Raw genomic sequence first — 22,760 nt, 5'->3', positions numbered from 1 at the left:
CGAGCACCCCCTTAATGTCAGAGGATTGTGAGTCCTGAACACAAGCGGGATCATCCTCTTGGCATTGTGGAGAAGTCGTGGGAGAGCTTGAGCTAGCTGAGGAATCTTCATGGCACATGGAATACTTGAGGACGAACGTGTCCGTAGGAACAATGCTAGCTCCAGCGGGCCTCGACACCCACTCCCATTTTGTGGCTTCATTGAACTCCACATCACGAGTTATGATCATTTACTCGATGCTTAGATTGTATGTATGATACGCTTTGGAGCTCGGTTTATAACCAACAAAAATCATTGGTTTGCTTTGATCTTCCAAGTTCTTTATATTTTGGTGGGTCTACTTGGCATGGGCGATGAACCCAAAAGTCCTGAGATGGCCAACACCCGGCTTGCAACTATGCCAAGCTTCAAACGAGGTCATACCCTCCACACTCCAAGTTGGGGACCTATTCAAAATGTAAACAACTGTGCTCACCGCTTCTCCATAGAAGTAGCCCAACAACTCCTTCGCCTTGAGCAGGCTCCCGGCTATGGCCAATACCATCTCGTTCCTTCACTCCACAACACCATTTTCCTGTGGTGAATAAGGAGTCGTGAGGTGTTGTGTTACTCCTTGCTTGGCACCTAGCTGTCACACAGCTGATTGACCTTCTAGAGTCGAGGTAGACCGCACACCATCTCACCTGCGACCAGCTTTCTAAGTGTGTCGAAGGCGAGATGGACATATCAGGCATGCCAACGCCACACACTATCTTCACTACGAACAAACAAACATACCGGTCTTGCAATCTTAAGATGTACCATATACAACCGGTTTTGGGTTCTAGTTACCTTAACGAGTAGCCGGTGTCGTTGGTCACAAATTCAGAGCACTCCATCATGAATGAGTATCTGATAGCCTGCTTCGTTGGTGGTGATTCTTAGAATGAGGTACACTCCATCAGAGTCTGGTTTCCACCGATTTTGCAGGTGAGGAGAATTGTCAAGCGTCCTTCAATGTCGACGATCGAACCAACACCAAATTTCACACTATGCCATGCACACCACCATCGAGCTCGGTGAAGATGCTGTGACAACCCACCATGTGGTTCATGGCCCAAGTATCTAGGTACCACAAGTCTACATCTTGGGCTTGGTCAAGTTGTGTGAAGAATCTCTCTTCAACAAGCTGGAGTGGCGATGATGCAACATGTGTCGACTGCAGCAGATAAAGAAGCAGAGCAGGCGCATTAGAAATTGGCGGCGGGGTTGGGGTGGCATGGGCCATAGCCATCAGCAGGGAGGATTCTTCTTCATCTCCTTGGGTCATGTGTGCCTCTTTGGTCCGCTTCAGCCTCCGATAGTCATGGACCCCCTGTCCCATTTTACTGCAATTTTGGCATTTGTCACAAGAGACGTCGTGATTCGCACCAGACTCGTTCCCACCCTCTTGCTTCTTCAGAGGTTTCTTGTTGCACATTGATGACCAACCTTGCCTTTGTTGCCGAAAGAAGATCCTCCAGCCTCTTGGTGATTCTTCATCCTTGCGGCCCATTCTTCTTCCATCAGGAGTAGCTTGTTGTTGTTGTTCTCTTGTGGCCCTAGATTGAGGTGATCTTCAGCCACCTTAAGACGTCCTATGACTTCTTTGATGGAGAATTTAGGTGGAATAATGCAAAGAACTTCTTGACGACCTTGCTATCTTCAATCCGGTTGCCGATAACATCGAGATTGGTGACTAATCCCATGAGACGAATGGCGAAGTCATCGATCGACTCCCCATCACAAAATGAAATTCCCTCAAATTGCTTTCGGAGCTACCGAGCCTTTGCCTTGCACAGGTGTTACACGCCAACGCGCATGATTTTCATGGCTTCCCAAGCCTCCTTGGCACTTCATTTCACCGAAAGGGTATATCATCTCTAGCGGCACTGCTCAAAGGATGGCCTCTAGAGCCATCATGTCTTCCTGTAGCCCAATGTCACCGTACTCGATGGCATCCCATAGAACACGTGCTTGGAGCATAACTTTCATCATTGATGTCCACTCACCATAGTTCGTCCTTGTTAGCGTCGGGTATGTTGATGAGCCGTTGACCTCCTTGATGACATGTTGCACGACGATCTCACAGCCACCATCATCACGGTGCCATGGTCGGCGTGGAGGAGGTGTTGGTGAACAAGGATGGTTTTGTCACGGAGGTGTCTGTGACTGTGCACTCGCTGGAGTCCGAGACGACGACATGGTTCTGGCTGGATTGTGAACATGACTCTAATACCAAATGTCGGACAAAGCCTTGTTCACTAATCCTTCAAGATCAATTGAACTTTGAATTGATCAGAGTGAGCGCACACGACATAATAGAACGCTTTTTTGTGCTACTCAAATGAAGAAGTGGTTTTCTGATTTTATTGCTTAAATAACTACAATAGCTCAATTGAATGAGCGAAATGCCCGAGCTGAACACCGCACGAAGTGGTCACAATGTGCGCCAACCCCCCCCCCCCCCCCACACACACACACCTCCAGCACGTCCCGCACTCAACACCATGATGGGCCAACTAATCTAACAACTTCTCTGTGTGACCACAAACCGATCAGCGCAGAGCTAATTGAAATAACAACATGAAGCTAACTGACAGAATTGAGAACTACCCAAACAGAACTAAAACAGCTTAACGCTACCAGAAGCGCTAAGGATTATTTCCTATCGTGCCTCACGGGGTCAGCGTTGTAGCACGTACGCACAGACTTTGTTCCCCCATGACGTGCAAGAGAAGTCATGCATGGAGCATGAAGGATGCGCACGCAGTGGCCGGTGACGAGGTTCCAACTTCCAAACCTCAGATCTCCGCGGAAACAAGAGCAAACTTTGTCACATCGGGGGAACCCTCCATGATTCAGGCGCAGAGGCGATCGGGAGATGTGAATTTGAGCCAGCATTAGGCCATCTCCAATAGCTCCCGTATCGATCCAGCAAAATACTGTGCCGACTGCTGGTTTGTCCTTTTGCTGATCGAAATGCTCTCCAACAGCTCTTGTTTCTAGCGGCACAGTAATACGGACGGAGGAAGGCAGCGGCAAACTTGCGGGCGGATCGAGCACCTCGTATCACTGTTCACTGAGTATGCGTGTGGGTCCGAGGAAATGAGGTAAGTAATGGAATGTAGGAAATAAGGTAGCTGCTGATGATGAAAAAAATAGATGATACTATAATAGTATTAGGAGATGATGTAATAATATTATAAAAGATGAAATTTTAGAGTGTCTGCTGAAGATGACGTTAGACAAAGTTGTTAGATCGACCGGCAGCTTTGAAGGAGAGATGACACTGGCAATGTCGATGATGGCCACAAGTAGCAGCTTTGATTGGGGTGAGAGAGTTGAGACTTGAGAATGAGGGAGATCGAGAGAGCGGGCCAGCGGTTCGAGAGCGTGTGAGGGTGAGGACAGGAACAGGGAGGAGAGAGAGGTGCGCAACGTTATGTCGTACGCGCAGACTTCCAGTGCCTGGCTTCTGGCACAAAGTACGTGTCGGCTCGTTACCTTGTGCGTCACTCTTGACGCCGATTGCCACCGAGACGCCGACCGGGGAGCCCCAGAAGTTGAGAAACCAAGTTGAAATGTGCCTTGGTTTTCTTGTGATGAGTGATTAACATTGTCATTTATTTGGTTTGATGATCTTCGGTTTTGCATGAGTTTTGATATGATTTGAATTGATTTGAGATTTCATTTGAGCATAATGATTATGGACTAATTGGAATTGGAGTTGGAGATATATGTTTGCTTGTCTCATGGTGTGCAGGTGATGAATGCAACTTGGCGGTCAACGACGGGATGATCGGGGCTAAGCGGAGTGCTTAGTGCCAGACGCTCAAGGAGACCAGGCGGAGTCAAGGGTGATCCTAGATAAACACGTGGAGGTCAAGCAAAGCATTGAAGGCGGATAGAGATGGCGTGTTGACAAAGTCAAGCTAAGGGATGCCAGTGCAAATGACAAGGCGGCCTGAGGGATCGGGAGCGGGAGAGACTTGCCGGCGGTCAGGATAGCATGACGGAGTACATGCGTCGACATCGAAGCGCTTGCTTAAGGTGTAAGCAAGGCGGTGAGTCACGCTTTGAGAAGCGTGCAAGCGGTTTCGCGGTTTGGCCTCAAAATCGTGGGAGGACTGGAGGAGTATGTGGCACCATCGCGAAACTTGCGTCGAGGCGAAGCTAAGCCGTGAAGGCGTCGTGGTCGTCCGATGAATGAAGCAGAAAATAGACTAAAATACCATCGGTGGTAAGTAGGAGTGCACTACAAGAGAGGGGAGGAAACTTAAGGGCCAAGTTTCGTAAGTTTATAAATAGAGGGGTAGGGCTAGTGAGAACTTTGAACCAGCCACTTGAGCCCCCTTGTGCCACTCATTTGAGAGCCTTAGAACTAGGTTTTTAGAGGAGAGAAGGATGAATGCTTAGCCTATATAATATGTGAGAGTTTTGAGAGATAAATCTTTGTAATCCATCTAAAATAGGACTGATCTCTTTGAGTAATTTAGTTTATGTTTTTGTATATGTTTGAATTCACCTCCTTCTAATTTCCCTCTATTGGTTCCCTTGCAAGTTCGCAAGTTTTTCGGTTTTTGGTTTTGATTTTCGTTTTGGTTTTTGGGCTGAAATTTCAGCACATTGTGAGATCATTCTTTTTGTTGCTAGAGGCATAAAAACTCACATACGAGTGTATGCTCATAGGTCTTGAGTACCCTTACCTCTAGATCATCAACTTGGAGGTTTCTTGCCCAGTGATCTTTTTCTTTGAGCTGCAATATTTCATCTTTGTAGGGTTGTTTTTCTTGATGCTAGTGGCTTAAACACTCACATACTCATGTATTTAAGCAGATCTTGAGTCCCCTTACCACTAAACTATCATTTTGGAGGATAACCTTGTCCGGTGTACATCTTCTCTATTTTCTTTGGAAGTTACGAGTTTTTTAACACAAAGACATATGAAATAGTCTTGAAGAGAACCTATGGTTTATATTTCATCCGTGGAGTCATGTTGCTATAGAACTAGTCTTATTGCTTTGTCTCTTTGATTACTTTGCTTCTATTTGAGCGTTTTAAGTACATTAGGTGGGAAATAAGAAAAGTCCATCTATTTTGAAAAAAATTTATTACAATCGTACAGAAGTCTTACGTCTTTTAGAGCAGAAAAAAGCAACAAACCCTCCGGTAATTGTGGCGAGCCCCAATACCCAGACGAGCACGGCGACGGCGGCGGGCATGACGGCAGCCACCTTGTAGGAGAACAATAGCGTGAGGGACGCGGTGAGGAGCCAGACGGCCACCTTCAGCCAGTCCCTGAGCGGCGAGCCTGGCTCGGCGCGCTCGTACCTCCTGAGGCAGTAGAAGAGCAAGACGAGGTCGACGTACGCGAAGAGGATGAATGCGACGGCGCCGGGGTCGCCACGCGAGCGGTGCAGAGCCATTCCAGAGCTGAAAGTGAGGTAACCGAAGCCCGCGGTGGCCAGCCACGGGAAACTCCGGCCATGGCCGGCCGCGTCAGCATCGCCCGGCGGTCCACCCTCCGCTCGTATCTGCGGAGGCGGCGGCAGGTCCGGCTGCAGTAGCGGCTCTCGCGCGACGGGCGCCCCCAGGTGCGAGCTCATCGCTCGCACGGCATTAGGCATGTCTAGTGTCATGGACTGCATGCTCTTGCTTGGCATGTCCCTTGGTGCGCTCCTCTGCCATTTAATTTATAGTCCCACACCAATGACAAGGACGCGCAGTAAGGAAGTTCCTTTCTTTCTTCCTTTTTTCCTTGATGAATGCGGAAGGAACATGCTTTCTGCAGGAGCGAAATTTCCTGGAAGCAGCCTTTCCTGTCGTCAGAGGCACTGGTTTAAGTCACCGAAAATTTCGTGTGATCGCACCCCAACGGCAGGGCCGCTTTCACATGGCCGCAGAAGCTCACAGCTAAAGATCGTCTTGCAGTGATGACGGAACTTAATTTATACCCCCGAAGTCGACGCTGGCTTGGTGCAATGCCTCGGCATGTCAGCCGAGCCGAGTGCGAAAGCGATGGTGTTGTGCTGTAATGAACCTGTTCCTTCCTAAAGAAGACTTGTACAACTCGTCGTCGTCTTCGGCGTTATCTTGAACACTTGGTAAATGAATATACCGCATTTTCAATTGATTTGTCTACAACTCTACACCAAACAGGGTGGGTGAAAAGACCGAATTGCCACTTGCCAGTTTCTGATTAGCAGGCCTCTCAGGCAGTACCAATAGCATGACTTCAGCGGCGCGCATCCTTTTACAAACACGGAATTTCTATAGTGATTTTTAGTGAAGGTCTTCTCTACATTGTAGAATCCCTTACTGGTACGTGTTTCCTAGGTGCCAAACTTTGTTACTTGTCCAAGTCGAGCGAAACGGGCCACTAGTTTATTTTGATAAAGTTGAAGCCACTCTTTTGTTTGCAATCGCACTTGTGGAATGACAGTATGGCCCACATCCTCGCCTAATATTGCCCTTCGTTCAGCGATTAGGCCATCACAAGGTGTGTGGGTTGCCACAGTTTGGCAATTTGTGTCTCGAATCCAAATATGCCACAACAATAAAGAACAGGGAACGGCAATCAGATCCCCACAAATATGAATCTGATACATCAATTTCGAATTCAAGCCGAGACGATTACCGCGTGAAGGAAGAACTAAAAAAAATGGCAAAAATATAAAAGTAGATAATATATATGACCATATTTACTGAAATAGATAATATATCGTCGTATTTACAATTCTAGCATGCGTATTCAGCATCTAATTTATCAAAAACTATTTTTTGGTACATAAGGTGCCAAATATGAACCGACGCTACATTTTCATCATATGAGGTACTAGATATGGCACTATAGATCATATTCGGCACCACATGTGCCAAAAATTAAGTGTATTCGATACATGAGGTGTTGAATATGGTTTATAGAATCATATTCGGAACCTCGTGTACCGAATATGGCCAAAATTGCCGTACGGTCGCGCTTGCATGATAACTACTCTTGTAACACGTGTGGTAATTACTCTTATAAATTCTTATAATATGTGTGTTTATGTGGTAACTGCTCTTTCAACGCGTGTGCTTATATGATAACTGCTCTTGTAACACGTGTGCTTATATGGTAACGGCTCTTGTAACGTGTGTGCTTGTGTGTTAAGTGTTCTTATAAATTCTTACAACACGTGTGCTTATTTGGTAACCGCTCTAGTACCCTACCATTTAATGCTATACAAATCGTTGTAGGTACCCATAAAAATGCTATACTAGAAGATTTCATCATAGATTTATCGCTCTTTAACTACAACGTTCTGGCTCTGTACTAAAGCACGAATCCATCATTATTTAAAAAATATTAAATATAATAATTAATATGTAATTATTTAACAAATAAGTAATAAATAAAGTTATGTGTCATAATTATTTTATAGATATTAAATAAGTTAAAAATAATTATATTAATAATATAGTGAATAAGATATAATAGAGATGACTTAAAAAATAAAGTGAATAATACATGTGTCATGAATAAGTACAAGTGCATTGCCTACTCAACGACGACGACGCATGCAATCCCCAAGAGTGTAAGCGTCTAGTGGTTGTGTGACCCTCATCCCAGCAGCCTGCGCTGGCCCCTGCCATGTGTGCCCTTGCTTATCATCGTCCTACCTGTTATAACCCCACCAAAGTGTTTCTAGACCAGCTAATTTGGCCCTACATGTACCATGATGAAGGATCTCCATGCCAAAGTGTGGACGCCTGTAGTACATGCTCTGATGGAGTTTGGTGTGCCAAAATCTCATCGTGCTGGTACCACTGTGAACCCCTAGGTGCATACGCGTTGTAAGAGCAGTTACCACACAAGCACACACGTTGTAAGAGCAGTTACCGCACAAACGCACACGTTGTAAGAGCAGTTACCACACAAGCACACACGTTGTAATAATTTATAAGAGTAATTGCCACATAAGCACATATATTGTAAGAGTAATTACCACACAAGCACACGTGTTATTAGAGCAGTTGCTACATAAGCACACATATTGTAAGAATTTGTAAGAATAATTATCACATAAGCACATGCGTTACAAGAGGAGTTACCACACAAACGTGACCGCACGACAATCCCGACCATATTCGGCACACGAGATGCCGAGACCATATTCAGCACCTCATGTTCCGAATACACTTAATTTTCGACATATGAGGTGCCGAATATAGTCCATAATGCCATATTCGACATCTTGTGTGCAAAAAATGGTGGCATCGACTCATATTCGACATCTTATATATCAAAAAACGGTTTTTGGTAAATGAGGTGCCGACTATGTATGCTAGAATTGTAAATGCGATGACATATTATCTATTTCGATAAATATGGTTATATATGTCGACTACTTTTAGATTTTTACCAAAAAAATACACTAGTGGAGTTGTACGTGTTCCTTCTATCTCAAAAAGAAAAAGTGGAGACTTCAATCCGCAAAATATGCGCCCTTTCCACTAGGCTACATAGGTCTCCCCAAATTATTTTGTGAAATTGCAATGTTTTACTAAATCAGCAATCTGCAAAGTGTGGGGCTAAATTTGAATCTCGAGAAGTGTGCCTTCGATGTGCGCTCTAGGGGATTGTTGGTTTTTTTTTTATCAACGAGGGGTATCAAAGTAAATCCAAAAAAGATACAAACAATATTTGACATGAGGCCTCCGTAAAATAGGAAGGAAGCATAGTGTTTGGCTGGGAAATTAGAAGCCCTAAGTCAGTTTATTACTAGATCTGCTGAGCGAAGCTTGCCTTTTTTAAAAACTCTTAAAGGCTCTGACCCTTTAGATAGAGTGCGGAGTAGCAGAATACTTTTGATGAGCTGAAAGAGTGTTTGAAGAAGCTCATAGCCCTGACTGGCTCAGATCTGAAGATCGGGATATTATTGTTCATAGCGGTTTATCCTTCAGCAGTAAATGCAATATTTATGCAAGAAACACAAGTCAATGAAAAGTTTCAACAGATTCTAGTGTATTATGTTTCAAATGCTTTGGCAGGACCGAAGTTACTATTCTGAAATGAAAAAAATGACATATGTAATTGTGATGGCCTCGCAAAATCTTCGGCATTACTTCAACTAGTTCACTCTCACCCACAAGATTATCAATGACGTCCTTCGCTGGGTTACATGCAATATATCCACCATTTCAAAATGCTACCCAGGCCTCGTATGATACGGTTCGATTCAACTGGTTTGATTTCTAGGGGTCATTACATGATAACTTGTTCACATGAGCAACCAAATTAACAAATTTTCAGTGGCGTTAGGTATGACTTTATTTGCCAAGTAGAGAGAGAGCTATCCTATTGAAGAAGAAATAATCCAAAATAGAAAGCATTTTTTTTCAAATTCCATTATGTATTTATCTTTTATTCCAAAATTCCCTCAAAAATCCAATTTTATTTTCAACAGGGTTAGATGATCTGGTTATTAATATTATTACTTTACTCACTTGACAGGTTCCACAACAAATCTCTTGATTCGGAATTAGGGACTCATGTCGCATCTGATTAATCGATTTTCTTTTACACTTCTGTATCTCACTCTATCTTATTTTTTATATTATTTTTAGTATAACTGATGAATTAATTTTTCATAACTTAGGTAAGTGATTTACCAGCATATATAGTGTGATAAAAAAGATAAATGGAATTTAACCCCTTCATGCTTACTATAACTAGTTATTTTTGTTTTCTACAGGCTGCTTTAACTATAACTCCAGCTCTGTTTATTGGCTTGAACAATATAAGTCTTATTTGAAATGAATTTAATTAATAAGTCAAAAAAGAATAATTTTTCTTTTGGATTCCTAGCATTCCACAACATTCAGGAAGCGAGATTTAAGAGTCAACTGGAGATGCTCTTGTATACCTGCTCATACAAACTTTTTTTTTATAAAAAATAATAGAGAAGAGAAAAATGATCGATTCAGGATCTTTTATAACTACAAACAAGTGAGAATTAAGCACCTCCAAACCGATATCTGTTTTTTGGAAGAGTAGGGCAGAAATATGGAAAGCTCAACTCCAGAAACGCTCGGATCAATTGCAGTGTTACCTCGGATTGGAGTTTCCTGACGAACTGGCGGATCGATGACCCCAAAGAACAGGAGCTCTCTCCGGCGGCCCAGCGCTCGGCTCGCTCATCGGAAGGGGAGACCACGTTGGCGGCTAACCTCCCGCGAGCTCGATCCCGACGAGGGTTGCCGGGATACGGCCGTCTAGGCCGTCTGTGCCGCCGTGGATTGGCGGGTTTGAATCTCGTGAGTATATACTAGCGTGGCAGATGAGGTGCGCGCTGGAAGGTTCCGGGAAGGCCGGCAGGCTGATAGGAGGAAGGTTGGACTGCCAGATAACTTATCGAAGTGGATAGCCGAATGCAGTGTGAGGTCTGCATGAGGAGACAATGACGTCATAGCAGGCGCTTTTCTGTTTTCTATAGCACAAAAGCTCATCGAAGTAAACTTGGGGTACAAGCCGACGTGTGATCCTTTTCCACTCTGTTTGTTGGGCTCTGACCATACGCCGCCCCATACATTCCAACAGATAGATCGTCAGTTATGATGTGCGCAACTCCAAAGAAATTGGAACCAAACCTTCAGCAGTTTTTGCCCTCTCAGCTTCTGTCGGCAGCTCTGAGTCAAGCAGTGCACGTGGGAAGAGCGACAGGAACAGCTAGAGGTGGTTGGTGACGCAGAAGAAAAGCTGACGGCGAAATTGTGGGCAGCGGTTCGTTGTCAATTGTACTTAACTTACTTTTAAAAAAAAATCAATTTACCTTCCTCAACTATAACAAAAATTCGATTTTTCGACCTCAATTGCAATACCTTTTACTGAACCTCCGCTAACTAACAAAATCAGACATCTTTCTTCCTTGTGGTTTCCACGTTTATTTTGCTTCACGTTGACATTGATGTGTCGATGGTTTTGTTGTGTAGATGTGAAAATTATGTGACAATCACTCACCAAAATGAATAGATAAAATAAGAAAAAACCATGTAGGTCCCACCTACAAACTCTCTCCCCTAGGTCCAACCTGTCGATACCACCTTCTTGCTGGGATCTTGAGCTCCTCAGTGTCCGCCACACCCTTTGCCACCGTCGCCCAGGGTGTCTCAGGCCTGCACGTGTTCAACATGGACAGACTCACCGGCCTTCACCACAATCGTTTTTGCCACGTTATCCTCCCAAACGCCATAGGCTTTTCATAGATTTGACACTTGAGTATCAACAAAAATCTACTAACAACCAAATCCACCCAAAACCCGTTGCCAAATCGATGCTCTTTAGCGAAGCACATCAGGAAATAGAAGAGAAGGAAATTTTGTTTCCCCACGTGCACCAACAGTGAGATCCATCAAGCATGGCCACGAAGAAGGTTTTGTTGCTCCACTGCCTCTCACGTGTACTTTGCAGGCTGTCTCTAAAGTCCATCGCTGACCTGCAAAGCCCGCGCCGCGTCGTTGCCCACCGCTCGTCATGCCTTCCTCAGTCTGGCATCTTGTTCCCAGGAGCCGCATCAAGCTTGTTCGTGAGGGGGAGGCCGGATCCATCGGGGAAGAAGAGAGGGAAGAACAAGATGATAGTGGCCGACATATGGACCCATTACCATTATTTTTTTCCAATTTGCTGACCGGTTGTCCCTCATAGGTTGATGTGGCTTAAACTAAGATAAAACTGAGGTAGAAACCACTCGACGAAAGATGTCTGGTTTCGTTAGCTAGCTCCACTTGTATTGCAATTGAGGGCGGAATCAGACCGTGACAGTTGATGGAGGAAAATTGGACTTTTTGTTTTAGGAATTGTACTCTCAACTCGGTACCATTTCAGTCTTTTGCAATGTACATGAATTACAGGATGGCACGTGGTCCAAACCCAACGGATGCAAATGGCACAAATGATCACTTTTGCTTTCGTATTTTTGTCGGCCCGGATTTGAGAGATGCGATGACCAGCCGAAAAGAGAAGTAACATCCGCCTGGCCCAGTCAGGCCCATGCACCGGGTCGTGGCCGAACGTGCTCCCTCCCAGTTTTGTTTTGAGTAGCGACGACCCACGTGGCGAGCCTGCAACTGCTGGAGATCCATCCGATCGTTGCACTACGGGCGCATCGACCGACGAAGATCGCCGTCCGTGGCAGTCACTCCCCAAGGACTGCCTCCGCCTTTGAACCGGGGTCCTACTGTGCTGTTGCTGGGAATCCACAGAGGCGTCGCGTGCATTGTTGCGCACGCCCTCTACCGGCTCTGCAACGTCGTCAGGCTCCTGTGATGTTTTCGCTTCGCTGCTTGGCACTCTGATCCCAGGGAATTTTTTAGGTTTGATCTACTTACAAGGTATGTGTTGGGACCCAAACATCGGTCAGGCTCCACTGCTCCCAGTCCGGCAATACAGAGCAACAAGCCAATCACGGTATTAAAAAATGGTTCCTACCAGTAGGCGATCGACTTAAGATCAATAATAATGTTCAGGGTGCTAATGCAAAGGAGAAGAAACCCTTCCTTTCTTTTAGTGAAAGAATAGCAGTGCTCCTGCTATTTCTTCAACTTATGTAAAGGGGGAGAAAGCAGTGCTCCTGCAATTCATCTACATTTTGTAATAGCAGTATATTTGGAGTTTATCATTGTTTATGGCCTTACAGATCACAACAATTCAACGGATTTCGTCTATGAACTAGATGACATATGTGATAGGATGTCACTGTCAGTTCTTTTGGGTGGTGACTTCAATCTCATTAGAGATACCGGGGATAAAAATAATGACAACATTGATAAGAATCTTGTGGACCTCTTTAATGGTTTTATTGGAAAATTTCACTTAAGAGAAGTGAAAAGAGCTGGCCCCAAATATACTTGGACTATCAAATAGTTAGCTCCAGTTATGGTGAACCTTGATAGGTTCCTTATGTCCAGTGGCTAGGAGCAATCCTTTCCTCTATGTCATGCATGGAGCCTGACTAGAGTTAGCTCTGATCATACACCGGTTTGCTTGGACTCAGGGGAGGCTGGGATCCAAAGATGCAAATACTTCACCTTTCCAAGACAGTGGCTCTTAGTTGACAACTTCAAAGATCTTGTATGCTAGAGGTGGCTAGAAAAGAAAGCAAAAAGATCTGCTAATTGTTACTCTATGGATAAATGAAATGGCAGTCTTGGTGACATTAGGCAGTTTATGAGAGGATGGTATAGACAACTGGTTGATGAACAGAACAAGAACAAGCTAGATATGTTGGCCCAGCTAGCTGTGCTTGATGGTAAAGCAGATTCTGAAGGGCTGTCTAAAGTTCAATGGGAGATCAGATACAAACTAGAAGAAAGCATTGAGAAAATTCTCTCCATGGAGGAGATACTTTGGAAACAGAAATGTGAGAAGACCCTGGTGAGAGAGGGTGACAATAACACAAGATTTTTTTCATCTGTTAGCTAATGGGAGAAGGAGAAAGAATCTGATCCTGTCTATGAAGAGTGGTCATGGAGAAATCAGCCCTAAAGATGAACTTAAGGAGCATATTTATGACTTCTACAAAAAGCTATTTGGCTATGACTCTAAAGATGGGCTAAGATTAGCTGAAACCTTCTAGGATAACCATTGTAGACTTTGAGATGAGGCAAAAGACACCTTGATTCAACCCTTCTCTACTAAAGAAATTGGGACTACCTTCATAGAGATGAAGGAAGATTATGCCCTGGGCCTAATGGTTTCGAAGCTACCTTCTTCAAGGTATTCTGGAACTGTGTTAAGGAGGATATTTTCGACATGTTCCATGACCTCCATGATGGGAGGTTGGATCTAAAAAGACTAAATTATGGGGTTATAACTTTGGTACCAAAGGTCAAGGAGGCTAACACCATCAAGCAATACAGACCCATTCGTCTTCTCAATGTATATTATAAAGGCTTCACCAAGGTCCTTAATAATAGACTGACCCCAGTAGCCAAGGAGGTTATTGGTCCAAGTCAAATTATCTTCATCAAGGGGAGGAACATTCTGGAGGGTGTTGTGATCCTTCATGAAGTAATTCATGAGTTAATAAGGACAAAACAACATGGGTGTTGGTGAAAATAGACTTTGAGAAGGCGTATGATAAGGTAAAATGGAATTTCCTAGAAGGATTCATGGAGGGGAAAGGGTTCCCTCCTATGTGGATAGAATGGATTATGCAATCTGTCAAGGGGGACAGAGTTTGCATAAATATTAATGGCCAAAGGGAGGCTTTTTTTCAAAATATACCAGGGTCTGTGATAGAGTGATCCATTCCCCCCTTTGCTCTTCAATATTGCTATTGATGTTTTGAATGCCCTGATGCACAAAGCAACAACCAAGGGCTGCTAAGGGGGTTGCAGACCACCTGATTCCAAGAGGAATCACACATGTTCAATATGTTGATGATTGATGGCTCTGACAGCTCCATCCTAAACCTCAAGATCATTCTTTACTGCTTTGAATGGATCTCTGGTCTTAAAATTAATTTTTATAAAAGTGAGGTCTTTGCTTTTGGGATGGAGCAAAATGATTAGGAAAGGGGAGCAAATATGCTCAACTGCAAGCTAGGTTAGTCCCCTCTGAAATATCTAGGTATTCCTGTTTTTGACCACCACCTAGGCATGGCTACCTCCTCTGGTACTCTAACAAAACTGATCAAAAGGCTAGACCCATGGAAGGATAAAAACTTGACTTATGGGGGCAGACTTACACTGACAAACTCTTGCTTAACCAGCTTGCCTATGTTTACCATGGGGTTCTATCTCCTCTCTGGAGGGGTCCATAGGAAGATGGACACTATCATGTCCAGATTCTTTTGGAGGGGGCTGAGGATGTCAATAAATATCATTTGGCTAAATGGGGAGTCATCTGCAGGCCTAAAGACTATGGGGGTCTTGGCATTCTAAACACAAGAATTATGAATGAGTGTCTGCTTGTCAAATGGGTTTGGAAGCTTTGCTCTGGATCTGAGGGTTTAAGCTCCTCGAAGACAAGTACATGCCAAATGACAATTTCTTTACCTCCAGGCAGAAGGGCACTTCTCAATTATGGCAGGGCTTACACAAGATGAAGCGCCTTTTCCAGTGGGGAGCTATTTATAAGGTGAATAAAGGCAACAATGCTCTCTTCTAGAAGGATGCGTGGCTGGGAAATACCCTACTCAAAACCCAATTCCCTAACTTATTTGTCCTATGCTTTGATCCTGATGCCTTAGTTTCGGAATGCTAGGTCAATAACGAATGGGAGGTTCAGTTTAAAAGAAATTTGACTGTTGCTGATCTACTCCAGTGGGTGCTGATGCTACAAAAGATGCAAAATGTTCAGTTGAATGATAATGGTGATGAGGTGGCCTGGGCTCCAGATAAATCAATGAGGTTTACCACTAAGTCTCTATACATGTTTCTCACCTTTGAGGAGGTTTCTAGCAAGGGGGTTATGAAAATTTGGAAATGCAAAATCCCCCTCAGAATTAAAATCTTGTGGCAAATGTTACATAATAAACTCTCAGTAGCCTCCTCCCTTAAGAATAAGGGTTGGAAAGGGAGCTCGACCTGTTGTCTGTGTGATAATCATGAGGACGTTAATAATCTCTTCTTTGGATGTGTACTGATGCAATTCTCTTGGTGTGCCTTGAGAGATACCTTTGGTTGTAATGGGTTTCCTACCTTGGTAGCCGACTTATGGGCAAGCTAGCTCCCGAAAAAAATTAATATCTCTCAAAACATTGGGATTTTCCTTTTTGCAGGTTTAGCCTGGGCTCTATGGAGGACTCAAAACACCATGGCGGTCGAGAAGAAGTTCCCCAACAAACTGACTGAAGTTATGATCCTAACTATGTCGTTCGTGCAGAAATAGAGCATACTTCTCAGGGGTGACGATGGACTAAAGGTGGACGGTGCATCATCTCTTGTCTGCGAGTATATTCGGAGCATCACTCTTGCTGCTGGTTCAGGCTCATATGTGTATGACCTCTAGTGTACACCCAGGTGCCCTTCATGTAATAGGCTAGACTGGTTTGGCGTTCTAATGCTTTTTGTGTTGTACTCTTTGGGCTCTGGTTCACCAGTAGCCGACTATCTCATTTGCTTTCTTTCTTCTCTCTGTTGCTGTCCTAAACTTGGTAATTGGCTTTCAATATAAGCCGAGGTAATCTCTATTAAAAAAAAGAGAGAAAGCAGGAGGCTGGGGTTTTATATCGAACAATGGAGATGAGAGTATGTATGTGGGAGCAAGACAGAATGGTCATCTATCAGTAGCAGTTAAAATAGAAAATGAAGCCTACCTACAAGTTTTGAAGGTTGCTGCCAGTGTGGGCCGTGGAATTGTCAAAACAAACACTCCCAATCTCAAATTGATCTCTCGGTGTGTGGTGTGCTTTTCAGAGAAGCCTAGTTGTTGCTTTTGAATTTTCACAAACTTCATAGAAACAAGCGATGTGTATTGCCCAAAGGACTTGTAACATGATAGCTCATGTACAGTGGCAGACACAAGATAGACTGATAAGAGGGCTCACCTTCTTCTGTTCTCCCAAAGTCTCCCCCTCTTCTCCTCCCTCTCACTCTTCTTCTCCCTCTTATCTCTCATTCCTCTCCATGGAGCACCAGAGGGTAGAGGGGCTTGAGCCCCCCCCCCCCTCTCTCTAAAGATTCGCCCCTACTCATGTGTTTGCATGCTACAATGTCTGTTTAATGGGATTCGAAGTTCCAATGTAAGGGTGGGAACGGACCAAACAATGATCATCCATGCCTCATTCGCTAAATGAATTCAAATTTGTGAAACCTCATTTATAAGACCCTATTCGATCCAATAGCACCCACAAGACATGAATAGGGAAGGCAATTGGTCGGGTCAGGTCAGGTGCAAGCGAAGCAAATCCATCCTCGACCTGAGACCTGAATTGGGTTAACCTACCTGTGCCCACGAAGGGTGACAGATGGAATATTGTACCCGTGCTCATGCCCACCAGGTACCCGAAACCTGTGGGTATTTGATAGTAGCAATAACCAACAAGGCAGCTATGGTTGATCATATCAGCAACCATACTACGAAGTTTAAGTGCATTTCCATGATAGTTTGATCTAATTCAGGTTGAATCAGGTGCTCGACATATGTTATATGTATTTGCACTGCATTTAGCTATATGGATGAAAGATATATCAAAACCAAGAACAAAAGCACCATCTAGTCCCCACCCCCTAATCTTTTAACATAGAACATACAATTCATAATGGGTACTATTGGAGAGTTGGGGTGCAAACGCCTGATGCCTAAAGCATGCTTATACTTGAAGTATGAATTTGAAATGAAAGATTTAGGTCAGCAACTAGAGCATGTGACATATGGAATTTTAGTACATCATTCAAACTACACTCAAAAGGTGTCAAAGCGGTTTGGTTTTGAAAAAACAAAATCATTTCCCTCCAAAACCACTATGGTCAGAAGGTTATTGCAAGCAGATCAAGATCTCTATAGACCTAAAGAAGAGGAGCAGTAAGTATTAGGATCTGAATTCCCATACTTAAGTGTAATAGGTGCGTTGATGTATTTGGCTAACTGCACTAGGACAAATATAGTGCAGTAAACCTACTTGCACAAGATAGTGCAGAGCCCACTAAAAAACATTGGAAGAGCTTGAAAGATATTCTGCACTACTTACAAGGTAGCAAATATCTGGATCTGTTATATAGAAAGAATTAAGATCTAAGTCTGGTTGGATACACAGATGTTGTGTATCTATCAGACCTGCATACAGCGAAATCACAAACTGACTATGTTTTTATATGTGGTGGAACTGCAGTTTCTTGGAATCATCAAAGCAAAGTCTTATATCTACTTCGATGAACTACTCAGAAATAATAGCTTTATATGAAGCCGTACGAGAATGCACATGGATTAGAAGAGTGATCAATCATATTCAGTAGTCATGTGGTTTGAACACTACTAACACCTCCATCATTATTTATGAAGATAATGTTGCATATGTTGCACAAGTGCAATCAGGATATGTGAAAATCAACTTAACGAAGCATATCAACCTTAAGTTCTTTTATGCTCATAAAATGTATAAATAAATGAAATAAAGGTAATGCATACCAAGTTATGTAAAAATCTTGCAGATTTATCCACTAAGTCTTTCACTGCATCTAATTTTGAAAAGTGTATTCATGTCATTGGGATAATGAGGCTTAGAAATATCTAATTTTGAAATTTTATTTACTTATATATGAGACTATGTGACGAAAAATAACCAAAATTTTGACAAATTTGTGCCATGGAGGAACGCATTCGTTACATCAAGCTGGTGAATAGGCCATCGACGAGAGAGGGCCAGAGAGAGCACTGTGCGGACAGTCGCAGGCTTCACCACAGGACTGAAAGTTTTGGCAAAATCCACACCAGGACGCTGGGTGAATCCTCGAAGAACCCAGCGCGCCTTGTACCGCTCGAGAGACCCATCGGCGTTGAACTTGTGCTTGAAGATCCATTTTCCCGTCACCACATTGGCCCGAGGGGGACGTGGCACGAGATCCCAGGTGTGGTTCTTCAGGAGAGCAGCATGTTCTTCTTCCATAGCGGCACGCCAACTCGGGTCGGCAAGTGCACTACGGAAGGTCTTGGGCACGGGGGACAGTGGCGCGGCATGGAAGATAGACGGAACTCGAAAGCCGCTCTTGGCGCGCGTCGCCATGGAGTGCTGATTGGTCACTGGAGGGACCGCAACAGCACCTTTAGGGAGCGGCGGGGAAGACGGACTAACAACAGCAGTTGACGACGACTCCGGGGGGGAGCTGGCAGCCAGCGGAGGGCTCCCAGCGGGAGGCGGGGTCGACACGGCAGTCGGCGGGTGGCCCCGGCGCGTGTATACTTGAGTGATGGCGCGATCCGGGGCAACCCACTGGGCAGGCACCGCAGGCGGATGGGGCGCGGGCGCCGCCAGCGACGGGAAGCCCGGCGGCGGGCCGTGTGGAGCCGAGGGCGCCGGGGGAGGGCCGCGCGGGTCCGAGGGCGCGGGGGAGGCCGTGCCGGGCGCAGAAGAGGGCGTCGGTGACCCTGGCGCGCGCAGCGCGGGCGGGTCGTGGACCGCGCGCGCCAAGGGGGCGGCAGAGGACGCCGGCGATGCAGGAGGTGCCAGGGGCGCCCCAGGCTCAACCACAGGAGGGCTGGCGGGGGCGCTGGGGGCACCAGCGGAGGCCGCCGAGTCTCCAGAGGAGGTTGGGCGAGGAACGGCGACACTGGTGGAGATACCTGCAGGCAAAACTTTGTGCAGCGGTCCAATAGGAACGGGCACAACGTCAGTAGTATCAAGAAACTCAAAGTCCGTGGGAGTGCGGGGACCATCACGCTCGGCAAAAGGAAAGGCAGTCTCATCGAAGATGACATGCCGCGAGATGATGACTCTATTGGAAGAGAGGTCAAGGCAGCGGTATCCTTTGTGATGAGCGGAATATCCAAGGAAAACGCTCAAGGCGGACCGAGGAGCGAGTTTATGAGGAGCTGTGGCAGACAGGTTGGGGTAACATTTGCAACCAAAGACTCGAAGGTGATCGTACACCGGCGGCGTGCCAAAGAGGGCAAGGTGCGGCGTAGAGAAGCCGAGAGTCTTGGTAGGCAGAATGTTAAGTAAGAGGGTCGCCGTAGAGAGGGCCTCGATCCAGTAGGAAGGAGGCATGGAGGCCTGAAACAGTAGGGAGCGAACAACATTGTTGATGGAGCGAATAACGCGTTCAGCTTTACCGTTTTGAGGCGAGGTGTAAGGGCAAGACATGCGAAGATGGATGCCCCGGGTGAGAAAGAAGGTGCGGGTGCCAGAGTTGTCGAACTCTTTGCCGTTGTCGCACTGGACAGCCTTGACGGAGGCGCCATATTGGGTGGAGGCGTAGGCGAGGAAGTTGGCGAGCGTGCTGAAAGTGTCAGACTTAAGTCGCAGAGGAAAAGTCCACAAATAGTGAGTGCAATCATCAAGTATGACCAGATAATATTTATAACCTGAGACACTGGGAAGGGGAGATGTCCACAGATCACAATGAATGAGATCAAACTTGCTAGACGCACGAGATGCTGAAGTATAAAAGGGCAAACGAACATGACGCCCTAACTGACAAGCATGACATAAATCTGAACAGTCCTCTATATGACTGGAGACACTAGACGCAAGTTTCGACAAAGCCTCATGACCGGGGTGACCAAGACGCCGATGCCACAGAGGGGAGGCGACCTTGGCGACAAGGGAGTGTGCTGGAGGGAGACGCAGGGGGTACAGCGGCCCGGAGCTATTGCACCTGACGATCTCGTTCCGAGACTGCAGATCCTTCACAGAACAACCAGCGGGGTCAAACTCAACAGAGCAGTTGTTATCGGTAGTAAACTGGCGAACAGAAATAAGGTTCTTAATAATTTGTGGGGACACAAGAACATTATTAAGAAGCAGGGAGCGAGGCAACTCAGCTGAGCCAGTGGCAATGACAGGAATTATAGAGCCATTACCGACAACAATGGATGAAGGAGTAGGATACCGCGGGGAACAGGCATGCGAAAGAGTGCTGGAAGTAGAGGTCATGTGAGAAGTAGCACCTGAGTCGAAGTACCACTCGTTGGCCTGAGGCTGGTTCAGCGATGCCGTGCTAAACGCAGAGGCCAGGGACTGCTGATCCCAGGAGGGGAGTCCGGCCGTGGGGTTGTAGAACCCTGGTGCAGCCCACTGGCCGGCCCCCTCGGCGGTAGTAGGTGCGGCAGCAGGCGGCTGCTGCGCGATGAAGGCCTGCTGCTGCTGAGGACGAGGCTGGGGAATTGGCGCCAGCGGAGGGCGGGGACCAGGCCACATCTGGATGGTCCCCGTCCAGGGGTTGTAGAAGGTGGGCCACGTGGCGCCGGGAGGGGCGGCGCTTTTGGCGCCGGGCGCAGACTGGGCGCCGCCAGCCTGCTGATGTGGGGCGCCGGTGGTGGAGCGCTGGTCGCTCCCGCGCTTGCTGCGACGGCTGTGGGCGGCCTTGGAACCGTTCCCGATGCCAGAGCCCCCGGAACCGGCGCCGGACTGCTGAGGAGGGGCGCTAGCCGAGGACTTGGTGGTGGAGGCGGCGAGAGCAGCGGCAGGGGAGGTCTGCCGGTTTTCCAGAGTGAGCTCCTCCAGGATGAGGTCGTCGCGCGCCTCCAGGAAGGAGGGGAAGGGCCGACTGCGGCGAAGGAGCGTCCCGACGTGGGCGAAGCGCTCGTTGAGGCCGCGGATCACGTTGAGGACGAGGGTGCGGTCGGTGATTATCTCGCCGAGGGCACCGAGATCATCCGCCATCTTCTTGAGCCGGCGGCAATAGTCGGTGACGGAGAGATCGCCTTGGACGAAGGTGCGAAACTTCGTCTCAAGTTGGATGGCGCGCGCCTCCCGGTTGCCGAGGAACTGAGACTCGACGGCGAGCCAGGCATCCCTAGCGGTGGAGCCCTGGGAGGAGATGACTTCGGCGAGGTCGTCGGTGAGGGTGCCGAGAATCTAGGACTTGACCACGCAGTTCATCCGGGCCCAGTCCGGGGAGGCAGGGGTCGGTGAGGGGAGGTGGACATGATCCTGGAGGGAGAACTTGCCGAGGGTCAACATAAACTGATCACGCCAGCGATTGAAATTACCGGAGTCGACGTCGAGGACGATAGGGACGAGACTTCGGATGTTGTGGACGGCGACCGCCTGGGCATGCAAGTTCAGAAGTGCGGCGGCTTCGTGAAGGATCATGGCAGCATGGAGGTCGGCCGGGGCGGCGTGGGGACCCAGGGCGGATCCGGAGGACTCCGGAGGGGCGACGGCGGCCGCCCTCTCCTTGGCGGCGCGTGCCAGGGCGGCGTCGCGGGTCTTGGCGGCGGCCTCGGCCTCCTGCTCAGCCTGGAGGGCGCGCGCCAGGGCGGCGTCGCGCTCGGCCTGCCGATCCTTGGTGAGGCGCTGCGCGGCGGCCACGGCGGCGTTCGCCTCCTCTTGTGTGGCCGCGGCGGCGGCGGCAGTAGCTGCAGCGGCAGCGGTGGGAGAGGTCGGCTGGGAGCCGGCCATTAGCACAGCACGGCAGGAATGCCGGTGCGCAGGGGAGGAGAGGTGGGAGACGCAGCACGGCAGGAAGCCGGCGCGCAGGCGCAGCACGGCAAGAGGCCGGTGTGCTAGGGCAGCGGAAGATGAATCCGAGGGGAAACCCGGACTCGTGATACCATGAAAGCGAATATGGCTCAGGGAAATAGTAGATTGATTGATAGAAGTACAGGGGTGTACATTATATAGGCAAGAATCGTCTAGGGTTTATAGATGGGTTTATAGAATACACCCAATCACCGAGACCCTTGCCTAATCTATGATCAACTACCATAAAACCCTGAGGCAGCCCAGCCGCCAGGCTTGGGCGCCAAGGCCCATGTGGCCGGCCCATAATAGCACATGCTAACAATGACATTTGGGAACAGGGCCGAAAATGGGTGAGGTCTCATCTGCCCATTTTCTCAGGATCCTATTTTTATTCGAGAAACCCCGTTTTTATCCTATTTTGGAGTTCGAATAGGCCCAACACAGTGGTCCACAACTCGCCATTACCCACTCATCCTGAGGCAAGCCAACCCTAGTCAAACCCACAAGTCCTCGGTGGCTCGGCTGAGACACCAAAGTCCATCACCATTCACCCAGACCTCTGCCGCCACCACTCCCGTCTAGTATTCCTGCTGCCCCCACAGGCCACGACACCACAAGCCTCGCCTCACC

The 22,760-nt window shown here is 47.1% G+C and overlaps 1 protein-coding gene across 1 annotated transcript; it reads right to left on the bottom strand.

Annotated features, from left to right (window-relative positions):
- Positions 1–5,092: 5,092 nt before the first annotated feature.
- On the bottom strand, positions 5,093–6,511 carry LOC133922407 (uncharacterized). The gene has a single exon (XM_062367735.1). The coding sequence runs from the start codon at positions 5,682–5,684 to the stop codon at positions 5,133–5,135; it is 552 nt and encodes a 183-aa protein (XP_062223719.1). The 5' UTR covers positions 5,685–6,511; the 3' UTR covers positions 5,093–5,132.
- Between the last annotated feature and the right edge of the window lie 16,249 nt (positions 6,512–22,760).

This window comes from Phragmites australis, chromosome 6, assembly GCF_958298935.1.
Source record: "Phragmites australis chromosome 6, lpPhrAust1.1, whole genome shotgun sequence".
Taxonomy (NCBI): Eukaryota; Viridiplantae; Streptophyta; class Magnoliopsida; order Poales; family Poaceae; genus Phragmites; species Phragmites australis.
Note: the sequence above shows the minus strand (reverse complement) of the source record. Positions and strands in the feature narration are given on the sequence as shown.

Bases quoted from the DNA above. Each gene is read 5' to 3' on its own strand.
- LOC133922407 (XM_062367735.1), bottom strand. From the start codon at position 5,684: ATGCCAAGCAAGAGCATGCAGTCCATGACACTAGACATGCCTAATGCC.